At 41.8% G+C, this 13,627-nt stretch overlaps 1 protein-coding gene and 1 non-coding gene across 3 annotated transcripts; both read left to right on the plus strand.

The window, feature by feature from the left end:
- Positions 1 to 4,722: 4,722 nt before the first annotated feature.
- ENPP5 (ectonucleotide pyrophosphatase/phosphodiesterase family member 5) lies at positions 4,723 to 13,286 on the plus strand. Of its 2 annotated transcripts, XM_021692090.2 has the most exons (4): positions 4,723 to 4,879; positions 7,083 to 7,946; positions 9,409 to 9,585; positions 12,535 to 13,286. In XM_021692090.2, the coding sequence occupies exons 2-4, from the start codon at positions 7,118 to 7,120 to the stop codon at positions 12,960 to 12,962; spliced, it is 1,434 nt and encodes a 477-aa protein (XP_021547765.1). In that variant the 5' UTR covers positions 4,723 to 4,879; positions 7,083 to 7,117; the 3' UTR covers positions 12,963 to 13,286. The 2 variants fall into 2 exon arrangements, 1 of the variants encoding a protein (XP_021547765.1); XR_002480425.1 differs by lacking the exons at positions 4,723 to 4,879; positions 7,083 to 7,946 and having other exon boundaries at positions 9,516 to 9,585; positions 12,538 to 12,567.
- Positions 5,493 to 5,685, plus strand: LOC123325655. Its single transcript, XR_006540582.1, has one exon. It is a non-coding gene; the product is annotated as a U2 spliceosomal RNA (small nuclear RNA).
- Positions 13,287 to 13,627: the final 341 nt, after the last annotated feature.

Genomic DNA, 13,627 nt, shown 5'->3' on the forward strand with positions numbered 1-13,627 from the left:
CTCTCAAATAAATAAATAAAATCTTTTTTAAAAAAGTGTAATACTTATCAAAGGCTCCATTGTACCCTCAAGCAACATATTAGTTGCAAAGGATGTCTACATGTACATTTTAAATGTAACAATACCTAGAGTGGAAAGAAATGTCTTTTTGATCTGGGAGGAAGACAATATATTTTAGGTCCTCCCACACTCACAGTAAATTGGCAGAATTGTAATACCCATGAGAAGCCAGTACTTTTCCAAGTAAATGGTGAGGTTACGCTAAGTGCTCTGAGGCTTCCTCTGGCTGTATTCTTCAGGAAGACCGGAGGGCGTGGCTGTGACTAAGTGTGTTCACCCCCCGCGCCACGAACACATGTGCAGTTTTGTACTGAGAGTGTGTCTTTCAAAATAGGCCTCCAATCAGAGACCAAAAGACAAGTGTCCCTCTGCCTGCATGAGTACATCCACGACTGATGGAGTTATTCAACAGATGACATTCAGTCCCAGCCTAGAAAATAATCATTCTTTCTTTGCTGAGTAATTCCCAGAAGTCACTCCATAAGGTGAGAGAACATGAAAACCAGCAGAGCCGGGCCCCAGGGGATTCCTACACTTGCAAGTTCTGCTCTCCTGCAGACTGAGCTAATAGACTCTGTGACACACCAAAAAGTGACCAAGAAGAAACAAACACCACTAGGCCTGATTCAGGAACGTTTGGGCGGGTGATCACAGATTAGGACTTATTTTTTGCTACTATTGTTTCTTGAGGTAAAATTTACATATGGTAGAATGAAATATTTTCAGGTGTATCGTTCTCTGAATTTTGACAAACTTAGACGATCAGAGAGACACCATCACAATCAAAATTCCCTCATATCAGAAAGTTCCCTTGTGCCCCTTTGTAGCCAATGCCCTCCCTTTACCATCAATCTGATTTCTGTCCTTATCGTTTTGTCTTTTCTAGAAGGTCATATAAATGCAATCAAACAGGAAATAGCCAATGTGTATTTGGCTTCTTTCACTTAACAAAATGCTTTTGAGACTCATCCATGTGATTGTATGTATCACTACTTCATTCCTTCTTAGCAATGAACAGTATTCCACTTTTGGATAGACCACAATTTGTTTATCTATTCACAGTTCAGGGACATTTGGGTTGTTTCTAGTTTTTAATGGTTATGAATAAAGCTGCTAATAAAATTTGCTTATAAGTTTTGAGAGGTCATCTTCTTCATTTCTCTTGTCTAAATACCCGTGAGTGGAATTCCTGGCTTACATGATACATGAATATTTAACTTTGTAAGACACTTCCAAACCATTTTGTAAAGGGGCCATATCATTCCCGCCAGCAACATATGATAGTTGCAGTTCCTTGGCATCCTCCTCAGCACTAGATGTTGTCAGTTTCCTTGATCTGAGCCATTTTCATAATTTTTCATCAACTTTTGATCTAGGCTGAGCTATAAAATTAAACATTCTGAAAAAAAATTAAACATTCTGCTAGCTACATATACTGGTTGAATATGTCTCCCTCAAATTTGCATTCACCTGGAACCTCAGAATGTGACCTTATTGGAAAATAGGATCTTTGCAGATGCAATTAGATTTGTTTAGATGAGGTCCTCCTGGATTAAAGTGGGCCTTAATTCCAATGGCTGGTGTCATTATATGAGGCCATATGAAGACACAGAGGAGACCACCACGTGACCATGGAGGCAATGGATGGAGCTGGCTGCAACAAGCCGAGGAACATCAGAAACCACCAGAAGCTGGAAGAGACAAGGAAAGAGTCTTAGAGCCTCTGGAGGGAGTGTGGCCCTGCCAACACCTTAATGTCAGACTTCTAGTCTCCAAAACTGTGAGAAAATGAATTCCTGTTGTTGTCAGCCACCTAGTTTGTCATAGTTTGTTACAGTAGCCCTACGAAAATGATACACTATAAACAGAATTTACGAAATACAAGAATACAAAGAACTTTAGAAGGTTATATTTGGCTTACATAAAGTTTTCTGAGGAAAAAAATATAATAATTGTGTGAAAAAATAGTTTTAATAGGTACAAATATATCATTAGCAGCCTAAATTACTAACAGCTATAAACTACTTGGACTAAGTCTTGAATAATCTATAATTCAACTTTTTATTCATCAGGCTGAACTTCTGTTAGTAAGTCCAAATTAGTGAAGACCTACTTTTTATCAAGAATCAAGGTCAGTCCAGAACCAGAGTCCCAACGGTTCCTAACCTATGGCTATTGAATATGTGAGACCCACATTTTGCAGACTGGTCTATAAAGGATCATGAGATAGACTTTGTTTTAGTTTGGTAGTTTTTGTGGTATAACGTATCGCAACCTTACAGGCATTGCAAAATAATTTGTTCATTTCCCCTGCCATGGGACAGACACTAGTTTTGAAAACAAAACTTCTGTGGCAGAGCCAGTCTTGGCTATTTTCTTCATAAAGTACACTTCACATTTCAGCTTTCACACAAGCCTCTTCCAGCTCCTGAGGAAGAAAATAATCCAGCCCTCAAACCCCTATCAGACTTCCTTAGGTAGGCAGAGGGACCCCCTTCGCACTCCAAAACTCATGAAAGAAGTTGATTCTTCTCGTACTCCATTACTCACAAACATATTACTAGCTTGAAGATGATTACCTTAACTCAATAACATAAAATAAAGGAATAGTCCATCAATAACAGTCAGTAACAGGTTCCGGCTTATGCCACCATGATGTCCTAAGTAGTTGTTACAACAGGACAGAAGTTGAGACAACAGGGCAGGAGACCTGGTACAGATGTAAGCAGGAATTCCCTTTTTTTTTTACAATCATTCCTCTATTTATACTATTCAAGCCCGATTGTTTTCCCCCCATTACTGACATGAGATATACAACAAGCCTATCAGTCGAACACCACATGTTGTCATATGGAGATCTGGGAAGAGTCTCTGGCCCTCGCTGAGCTCCTCCTGAGTCATTTTCCGTATCGTGTGCCGTAGGGAACAGCTGTACCATGCCTACATCACTGGGGTAGCTGGTGAACACAATCACGCATTCCATAAAAAGTTTGCAGAGTAAGGCCAAGTGTCATCACCTGAACAGAGTCCAAAATCGTTCAGTGACCCAGATAAAAGTCTGGTCTTCACTCCCCCTGCTCATTAGTCAGCATGCACTGTTCTTTGAGTGTCTGGGAAAACACAGGGTTGGCCTATTGGTTGGGGCAGTGAGGGGGGGGCGGAGACAAGGGCTTATAATATTGGACCACCCCGTTCCAAGCTTGGGCAACTTCAAAGCACAGGGCTTAAGGAACTTGGAACAAACTGTACAACTTCACTGTCGCTGGGTCTGGCTAAAAACAGAAACCAGCCTCTCTAATCCCCACCCCACCTGTGGAGAACCATAAATTCAGGTTACTACAAATAAAAGGTCATGGAAGAGTGCCCAGATGCCCTTTGGGATGTTCGATGCAATCAGAAGGGAGCGATTGGGGTAGGGGCTGTCCTTCCACAAGAAGTTGAGGGAAAGAGAAAAAAAATGACCAAAATGTTTGCCTTGTTTAAATATCAGCAAGGATGTCTATTCATTTTACAGTTCCAGTACACTAGACAGGGAGCTGGGGGGCAGGAGCTCCAGGGAGGAACCGCAGCCACTGGCTTTGCTCTATTTTATGGGCTAACTAGATGTTTAAACTTAGATTGTGACAGCCAGGCACATATTATTTTCCATTGCAGGGTGGTCAGAATTAGGCCTGGGGACCCTTCCAGCAAGCTCAAGGTCATTGTTACAACTTATGGTAAATATAGTTGAGATCAAATTGACAAACCATGCCCTTGCCCACACACAAACAGGGCCCCTAACAAACCAGAAGACTTCCTGAGAGAGGAAATGAGACCTGATGTTTGTAGTCTGACTGTGTGTTTGGAAACAAAGCTAGAAGCCGAGTCTCCAGTCTGGATGAAACCATCAGAGTAGCTGGTCAGCCTCCACCCCTGGGCAGATTAACCCACTCCTGAACCTGGCGTGGTTGATTTCGAGCGGTTTCAGGTACCACTGAGACCTTACACTGCAAAAACCTGGTGCTTATGTTGCAAAAACCTGCAACATTGGGGCTGCAGAACTGACCAAATTAAACCCTTCGAAATCAGATTTTTCTGAGGTAAAGCAGGTCATACCAGCTAATAAAGAGTTAAAATGTCATTGTCCCGTCGACTTTCTGGGGCGTTCAAATGTTCCTCAGAGCAAAGTCCAGGGTATGGGGTCACCAATTTTTGATAAGAAAAAAACAGAGTAACAAAAAAACCTTGAGAGATCAGATAAGAAAATAAAAGTACTTTCAACCACAACAGTGAGTGTTGACAAACCACTGGGGTAGGGCTTTATAATCGTTCTACATCGCCGACGACAACGTAACTGCCCGGCAAGAAAAGGCCACACCGCAGGAGGATGTGTGACCAGGCAGACAGGGGACCTCAGCGAAGACCCAGCAGCGGCCATGTTGGCCTCCGCGACCCCTGGGGCCTCCCGGCGATCCTCTGCTCCCGCAGGCTGTGCCCCCTCCACCCTCCAGACGCAGGCAGCGCCCGCCCCGCCGGGCCCGCTGATTGGCAGGGGGTGCAGCGACTCCTAGAGCCCGGCTTTGGTTGGGCAGGTCCAGCGGAGGGCACCGTCCTACCCCAGCCAATAGGAGGCAAGAGGCGGGACCTGCGGCCGGGAGGCGGTGCTGGTCAGGTGCTCCGCGCCGAGGCTGCGTGCAGGTGAGCCGCTGCAAGTTCAACGGGCGATCCTGGCTTCTGCTACCTCCCCGCTATTGCCCCCGGGTCTGCGTGAGGGACCCCCCCTCCTGACCCTCCGTCCTCTTGTCCCAAGCTCATGCGGACCGTCCGGATCGCTGCGAGGGTAAGAGTCCAGGGGAGTGGGCTGCTTCCCTCCTGGGGACCCACACGGCTCCTGTTGTCCCCTCAGACCCCCCCCCCTTTCCTCTGCACACGCACACAGCCCACGTGGGGACACCTGCCGGCCTCGGTGGGCGGGAGGTCTGCGAATTGCGAACGTATTCAACGCCCCGACCCTGCCCAGTGACTAGGTTGGAATCCCAGGGGGAAAGATGGGGCACTACATCGTTCTCTCTAAACACACCGACTCCTCCTTCACTTGCCCTTTCTCCGCGCTTCTTGGCGCCCCTTCCCTCAATTTCCAAGGCTGCCTGTGGGGGAAGGATTGGAGGGGTGGAGAAACTGGAAAGCAGCCCGGTGAAATCTGGACCCAGAACTAGGGATTCCACTGCACTGTGCAGCAGTTTGTGCAGCAGAAAAGAACGAAATCTGCTATTTCTTTCATCCCCACCCCCATCTCTCTCTTTATTGCTTTATGTCATCGATGTGATAATATTGATTCTTCTTACCAAACATTCCTAAGCTGTAGACAACACTTAGCCTTTGTTTATTTTCTTTTGTCCAGGAAATGAGTTCTTTCCTGCTTACCACAGTTGCTGAATTAATTTACTTAGAGGAGGGATTCTCGGCCTTTTGGCTAAGATCACGTGTAGTATCTGTTCTTATCAGTTTAATTTACTTAGAGGAAAATCAGGTGTTTCATGTAGTTGATTTTTTTTTTTAGCCTTAAATTATATTTGTTTCATAACAGCTTTCCTACCTTGTGTTAGGAAGGTGAAGGAGAAGGGAAAAGGGAGAGGAGACAGCATCCTCAGCCAGATGTTAGTAAATATAGTTGGAGTTCCTTATTGGAACTGATTTTTAAATGTTCCTTCCAGAATTGGAAACATTATTGCCATTTGAAAAATAGTTTTTAAATTTAATTTTTGAACCATTGTCTGGAGACCAATACCTAACGCAATTTCAGTTTAAGTAATGTTCTAGGTATGGTGAAATCATAGTTAAAAATCACTGTATCTGAAAGCAAAGCAAGCACGCCAAGCAGTTTTTATTTACCTATACCTATAATATAGCAAGTGAGGCAAGACAGGATCTGTTTTTGAGGTTTGAAATATCTTCAGCATATTCAAATTAGCAAGGTGTCAAAAGCTGAATTCAAGAGACTTCTTGGCACAGAAGTGTGGATAGATCCAAGTTTTGGTGGGCTTACAAATACCTTCATGCAAGAATGGACAAGAAAAGGAGAGAACCAAAAATACTTGCTTGATTTGCAAGCCCAATGAGAGCTCACAAAATTTACCTACGTGTTGTTTATCCCTATTGCCTTTTGTTAGCTTTCTTGAATAGAATAAAAGCTTTTTAGATGTATATGCAGATTTAAAGAAAACGAACCAACCAACAACCTTGATCCAAAGGGAGTCTAATCCCGGCAAGTGCCTTTTCCACACATATCACTAAGATGAAATATGGACGAATTTTAGCTTTCAGAAAGTCAACACCAAATTGCAGAATTATGTTTCTGTTCATACAGAAACTGTTTTAGTTTAAAGAAGGCTATGCTTTAATTATGAAATAAATGAATGCAGTTTACATTTCACAAGTATATTTGAGTATCACAAATTTTATGTCACTTCAAAAAACCAAGTTCATCTATTTTCTTTCTTGAATAATATCCCTAACCATGATGAACCAAACATAAGGCTTTGGCTTTGAAAAATAGAAATATATATATATATTTTTAAACATTATTATTGGATTTGCTAATGGTACTTCCTTGTTTCTAGGTTCCTGTAGTTGGTCTAACCATAATGATAAATACATTCATAGATATTAATTTGACTATATAAACTTTACTGGCCAGAAGTCAGAAGTCTGGGTCCCCTGCAAAAGTTTCTGAAAAGTTTTTGTTTTTCTCAAAAGTAAATTATATTTTAAAATGATATTTGGCGAGTTTACTTAAATAATTACTTTGAGAAATGTTTTGATAAATTCTTGGAAAGTAACAGTTTCTAAAATGCAACTAAATTTCTTAGCTTTATTATACAGGAAGCCCCAGGTCTTTTGTTTAAGATGGAGCAACATAATTCTTCCAGGCTGTGATTTATTATATGACTGGGATTACTAAGTACCATCACTGTCAGTTTTGGGTAAGGTATACCAAAAAAAAAAAGATATTGCCATTGACTTCTGTGTGTTTTTTTATACAGATTGTCTTACACTGAACTGATCAAATACTTTGAAAATGACTTCAAAACTCCTCTGGGGGTCCTTCGTACTTGCTGCACTAATATTCTCAGTTACATTTTCTCTCCAACCAGACCAGCAAAAGGTTCTACTTGTTTCATTTGATGGATTCCGTTGGGATTACTTATACAGAGTGCCAACACCCCATTTTCATTATGTTATGAAGTATGGTGTTCATGTGAAGCAAGTTACTAATATTTTTATCACAAAGACCTATCCTAACCATTATACTTTGGTAACTGGCCTCTTTGCAGAGAATCATGGGATTGTTGCAAATGACATGTTTGATCCTATTCTGAATAAATCTTTCTCCTTGGATAACATGACTATTTATGATTCTGAGTTTTGGGAAGAAGCGACGCCAATATGGATCACAAATCAGAGGGCAGGACATTCTAGTGGTGCAGCCATGTGGCCTGGAGCTGATGTAAAAATACATAATAGCTTTCCTACTCACTACATGCCTTACAATGAGTCTGTGTCATTTGAAGATAGAGTTGCCAAGATTATTGAATGGTTTACATCAAAAGAGCCCGTAAGTCTTGGTCTTCTTTATTGGGAAGACCCTGATGATATGGGCCACCACTTGGGACCTGAGAGTCCGCTCATGGGGCCTGTCATTTCGGATATTGACAACAAGTTGGGATATCTCATACAAATGCTGAAAAAGGCCAAGTTGTGGAACATTCTGAACCTAATCATCACAAGTGATCACGGAATGACCCAGTGTTCTGAGGAAAGGATAATAGAACTTGATCAGTATCTGGATAAAGACCACTATATCCTGATTGACCAATCTCCAGTAGCGGCCATCTTGCCAAAAGAAGGTAAGTCTGACTGAGTGGTGATCTGGGGCTGGGGCTGGATGTGCCCAGTGCAACTGAATGGAGAATTTTTGTTTTTGTATCTTCAAAATATACTTGCCTGTGTCATGGTAATAGTCTAGGGTTTAATCCTTAGACTCTGAAAAGACAAAATCTCTTTTCTCAGCATGTAATTTTTCACTTTTCCCAAGAATTTTGAAATTGATGTTCTCTCTGTATTTATGGCAGATGGATTTAACCATCTTGGAACCACCAAAGATGATGAAAGCTATAGCCTCCTTTCTCAGAAAAATTGAGATGGAAAGAGACATACAGAATTTGCATGCAATTACAGTGATTTTATGGAAGCTCTAAATTTAGCCTACTATGGATCCTTTTGTGGGACCTGCTTATTAGGGAAGCAGTGCAGTAGAGGAAGGAGAAAGCATGGGTCAAGCTGAAGATTTCTTTTCCCTGATTATAAATCGAGGAAGTCATAACAATACATTGAACTTCTTACAAACCTTTCCTCAAAGCCTCATAAGTGTTGTCACCTAAGTGTTACTTCTGTTTTAAAGACAGGTGAACTAGCTCAAGTTTAACCTCCCCAGATCACAAAGGAAGTGCAGAGCAAGACTCAGACTTCTGACTTCTGTTTTATCACCATCTAGAGTTAATCTAGATATCAAATGAGAGAACAGATTGCCTTATATCCCTCACAAGGGAATCAAGAGGATCATATGAAACAGCGAATGTTAAAATATACATGTGCATCTGCACACAAACTTTTTAACAAACTTTTAAAATTTTAACAAATTTAACAAATAACAAGTCTTTTGTTGTTTGAGGAAATCACATTAACTCTTCAATTTTCCTTATAAAATTGGAATGTGTCCTGTGTTGGGGTGTTGCGAGGCAGGGAGGAAGCCCCAACAAATGGATTTGAAAAACAAGAAAAGGATTAAAGACGCTGCATTTGCAGTTACAGGGAGTACTTCTGCCACACCTCCAGGGTGTTAAAGAACTCTTCCGTTTCAGAAGCTGTGTTCTGGTCTGCCCTTTTCTCAAGTGCTGCCTCACCCTCCAGTCAGACATTCTCTCTCTGTGCTCCTAACTATCAGAACTTAGCCTTCGTTTCATTTGAGTAAACATTTTACTTAGTGCAGCCAATTGGGTGTGTGTGTGTGTGTGTGTGTGTGTAGTTAAGTCTTTACATTAGAGATTTCTAGTTCTATATAATGTCCTCTCAGTTCTGTAAAGTGAATTTACGTCCCGCAGAAGATGAATCATTTCTGTTTCCCCCTCAAGATTCTTTCCTCAAGGGGATAAGAGTCTTCAAGTATCTGGCTGTATTTCCCTATGTTCTGCCCGCTGGTGGTTTACCTCAGGAAGACATATTCATTGGCCTCTGTTGCCTGGGTGGTTTCTCTGATTGTAACAGTGAATGCCTGGTTCTGAGTGCCTCTCCGTATCCTTCCTCTTTGAGGTAAATTGGACGAAGTCTATGCAGCCCTAGCTCATGCCCATCCTAATCTTACTGTTTACAAAAGAGAAGAGATTCCAGAAAGATGGCATTATAAGTACAACCATCGAATTCAACCCATCATCGCCGTGGCTGACGAAGGGTGGTATATTCTACAGAATAAGTCAGATAACTTTCTGTGTGAGTATATCGCACCGTTTCTTCCCATTCTGCTTGTTGTTTGTTGGAGTGGATGCTGTGGGTAATAATGCAGCAGTGTATTTACGAATCAAATAACTTAACTGGCGTCCTACAATAATAGCAAATCACAGATCCTTGGGACTTTAAAAAGAGGTAAGTCCCTAAACATTCATTTCTCTGGAAGTCATCAGACCAAAGACATGCAGAGTGACCTCAATGGCTAATTATAGCCACCATGTTCCTGAGAAAAACCTAATTGGAAATTTACAAATGGAATGATTTTCTGCATCTGTTTTATGTTCTACTTTCATAATGTAATCTCTATTTTTATTTGCAGTTGTTAGCTTTCTAGTTTCCTATGCCCTTCTGGCTCTACCAGATACAGGCCACCTTTGTTTTAACCCTTGGAAACACTGCAAAAAAGAAGTGCAAATGGCATGGAGGATCATATATCAAACTGTATTTTTCTAATACCTAGTGATAAAATTTTGGAGATATTTCCACCGGATTAATCTTAAATATATTGGACATCCCATTTGAAGTTCAAACATGCAAAAGAAGGGGCTTTCTGCCATCCTTAACGTGTAATTTTTCTCTTACATAGCTTCTAACAAGGTAGTCAAATGGAAAAGCCATCCACAGGATTTTACTCATCTTTAATGGGCCCGTCATGTGCCTATTTGCTCTTTAACTCCCCGCTTTGTATTGCCGGGGACTGACTTCTACAGACTAAATTTCCCAGTCTCCTTTGCCAACTGGTTTCTGGTTAGATGTGGCCAAAATCGTAGAAGACACCCGCAGGAGTTTGGGAGGCAGGAGTTGGGAAGAAGCCAGGGTATTTGCCCCACACGTTCTCTGTCTTAGGCGATGTCGCTCATGTTGACTTCATTTCCTCTGTGATCCCAGCTCCCTCTGGACAACTCCTCTCTCTACAGCCTCAGCTCCTACTGGGCAGTCCTGGCCTTTGGGCTCTGGTCACACCACCTCCTCCCTTCTGTCCCTCCAGCCATCGGGGGGACCAAGGAGCTGTTCCTAATCCCTTGCCATCATCCCGTGGGTGCTTCTCAGCTCTTAGCACTTTCCCCATATGAGCTGCCATCTGGTGGACTACCTTGCACGCCTGCGCCTTTGTTGGTGGACGTAGATGTTAACGCGATGACTGATCAGCTCCCCGGGGACTTGTTTCTCCTCTGTTACTGGGATAATGAAGGAACCACATTGTATCGAAACTACACAGGGATGCTTTCTTCAGCCTTGGTCCGTGATATATCTAGGAGATGTACAGAAATGTCCCCGGAGGTAGAATTGGGTTCCTATCGTATTTATTGACAAAAAGAAAAGCGGTTGCCTGACCATGGCATTCGTGGTACACGTGGGAGTCACAGTGGCAGATACGGGTGCCTGGTTTCTGGCTCTTAACACAGGTTTTACACACAGAGAATGATCTATAAGCCAGTATTTATGCACACCAGGGGAGCTGTTTTAAGGAAGCCTTTAAAAAATAATCTTTTGGGGGTGCCTGGGTGGCTCATTCGGTGAAGCATCTGCCTTCGGCTCAGATCACGGTCCCAGGGTCCTGGGATCGAGTCCTGCGTCGGGCTGCCTGTTCCACGGGGAGCCTGCTTCTCCCTCTCCCTTTACCCCTCCCCCCACTTGTGCTCTCTCTCACTTTCTCTTTCTCTCTCTCTCTGTCAAATAAATACAATCTTAACAATAATTTCTTTCAAAAAAATTTCTTTGGCCATGAGAAGAACTGCTGCTTTTATATGTTCAGATTCTCATGTACTGTGCAGATAGCTCTTATGGTAGAGGGGTTGCTCAAAAAAGGACTGCTATCTCTGAGATTTGTACTTTTACAGTTAATGTAAATCTGAGGGGCTCTCTTGAAATTTTGGTGTGGTGAACTACAATTACACAATAGATGGGTCAGACCTATTTTTGATAGAAAGCCCTAATAATGCTCCTATTTATGTTATGTTCAACATGATTATTTCTTCAACAAATAAATACATGAAACAATTATTTCTTCCACAAATAATTAAGTGTTGGCCAGTATATTCCTTCTCAACCTGAGTTCCACAAGAGAATGAAGTCCTGATGTCTGAAAGCAGTGGTTCTCAAAATATGTTCCCTGTAGGGCGTCCGGGTGGCTCAGTAAGTTAAGCGTCCGACTCTTGATCTCAGCTTGGGTCTTGATCACAGGGTCGTGAGTTCAAGCCCCACATTGGGCTCCATGCTGGGCATGGAGCCTACTTAAAAAATAATAATAATAAAATAAAATGTTTTCATGCTTCAATTTTATATCTCTTGATAAATCAGAAGACTTCTAAAGCTTTTACTTTATTTGTAGCCGCACAAGCACACAGTGCTAAATTGTATTTTGATCTGAACCACCAGTATCAAGATTTTACCCAAAAGTCCTGACCTTTATTTATCCGTAGTGGATTATAGCTGTCACTAGGGGTTTGATTTTTGGGGTGTCTTTTGTTTTCTTTATTAATTGTGTGTCCCCTTTTGTTGGTAATGATGAATTTACTGTCTTTATGACTAAGAGCACCTTTATCCCTTCATCTTTAAAACATAATTGGAACAAAGTAGATACCTAACAAGTAGTGAATATTAGCTTACCTGCCACCAAAAAAAAAAAAGTAAAGAAAAAATCACTTTCATTTTCCTCTGACTTGGCTCAGCTTTGCTCGTTACCCCTCCTCCTCTGCTGTTCCAGGTCGCTTCGCCTGCGAGAAAGATGTGTCATCACTTTGACTTTTCATTTTCTAAAGTGAATGATGATGTTGACAGCAGCAGAGATTGTTCCTAAAAGATTATTTTCTTTTAAAAGATCAATGAGTTAAACTTTGCATTTAAGTTCAGAATTGGACAGTACAACAGTTATTTTCGTTTTTAATGCCCTCCAGTGGGCTAACGTATTCATTCGTGTTACCTTTCCAGTAGGCAACCACGGTTACGATAATGCACTAGCAGACATGCATCCGATATTTTTAGCCCACGGTCCTGCCTTCAGGAAGAATTTCACGAAGGAAGCCATGAACTCCACAGATCTGTACCCTCTGCTCTGCCACCTCCTCAACGTCACAGGCATGCCGCACAACGGATCGCTCGAGAGTGTCCGGGATCTGCTCAGCTCAGCAAGCCCGGGAGCACGTCCTCGCGCACCGAGTCCCACGCTCGTCCATGGCAGCCTGGAGCCCGGAGAAGACAAGCGTGAGGAGCCCTATGCTTATTTCCTAGGGGTGTCTCTCGGCAGCATTTTGGTGATTGTATTTTTTGTAATTTTCATTAAACATTTACTTCGCAGTCAAATACCTGCCTTACCAAACATGCAGGCTGAAATCGCTCAACCGTTGTTACAAGCCTAATGCTACTTTGAAGTGGAGATGGTGTACTTATTTCAGTGTTTAAAGGTTTCAGATTCTAGGAAACCAGTTTCAGGCATTTGCCCAGATCATTAGGCAGTTATAAACATAGACAGGAGCGCGCACGCGCACGCACACACACACACACACACACACACCCCAAGTACACATACCCACAAAGGATTAAAGTGGGGAAGTATGAATCTCTTATTCTCTCTGGCTTAGGGGAAGATAAAATCCTGCTTTATTTGGACATGGCACATATCATATATATATATTTAGCACCTTTGCACTAGTTAAAGTACCTTATGTATTGCACTTTAAATTACTCTCCTAATTGGTACTTTTATATGAAATGCACTTTACTGACGATTATGTTTTATAATTTGGTTGAAAAAGACAAATTTTTTTCTGCCCACATCAAAGAATACTTGTTATTTGTTGTTCAAACTGAATGAAATTTCAAATAATTCCTGAAAAATGTCAAAATCTGTGTTCCTAAACCGGGAGTGCAAAAAGAAAGTCAAAACTGTTGAAAGTTAAATGTGACAACCTTTGTACATCGAATTTTGGAGAGATGCATTCCCAACAGCAGGATGCATCTGTGGGCATTCCTTCTCATACTTCTTTCTAAAAGACATGGGTTTTCATTTTATTAAAAAAAAAAA

This window comes from Neomonachus schauinslandi, chromosome 8 (assembly GCF_002201575.2).
Source record: "Neomonachus schauinslandi chromosome 8, ASM220157v2, whole genome shotgun sequence".
Taxonomy (NCBI): domain Eukaryota; kingdom Metazoa; phylum Chordata; class Mammalia; order Carnivora; family Phocidae; genus Neomonachus; species Neomonachus schauinslandi.

Bases quoted from the DNA above. Each gene is read 5' to 3' on its own strand.
- ENPP5 (XM_021692090.2), top strand. From the start codon at position 7,118: ATGACTTCAAAACTCCTCTGGGGGTCCTTCGTACTTGCTGCACTAATA. The intron at 7,947-9,408 runs GTAAGTCTGACT...TTCCTCTTTGAG, and splicing joins GGCCATCTTGCCAAAAGAAG to GTAAATTGGACGAAGTCTAT. The intron at 9,586-12,534 runs GTGAGTATATCG...TTACCTTTCCAG, and splicing joins TAAGTCAGATAACTTTCTGT to TAGGCAACCACGGTTACGAT.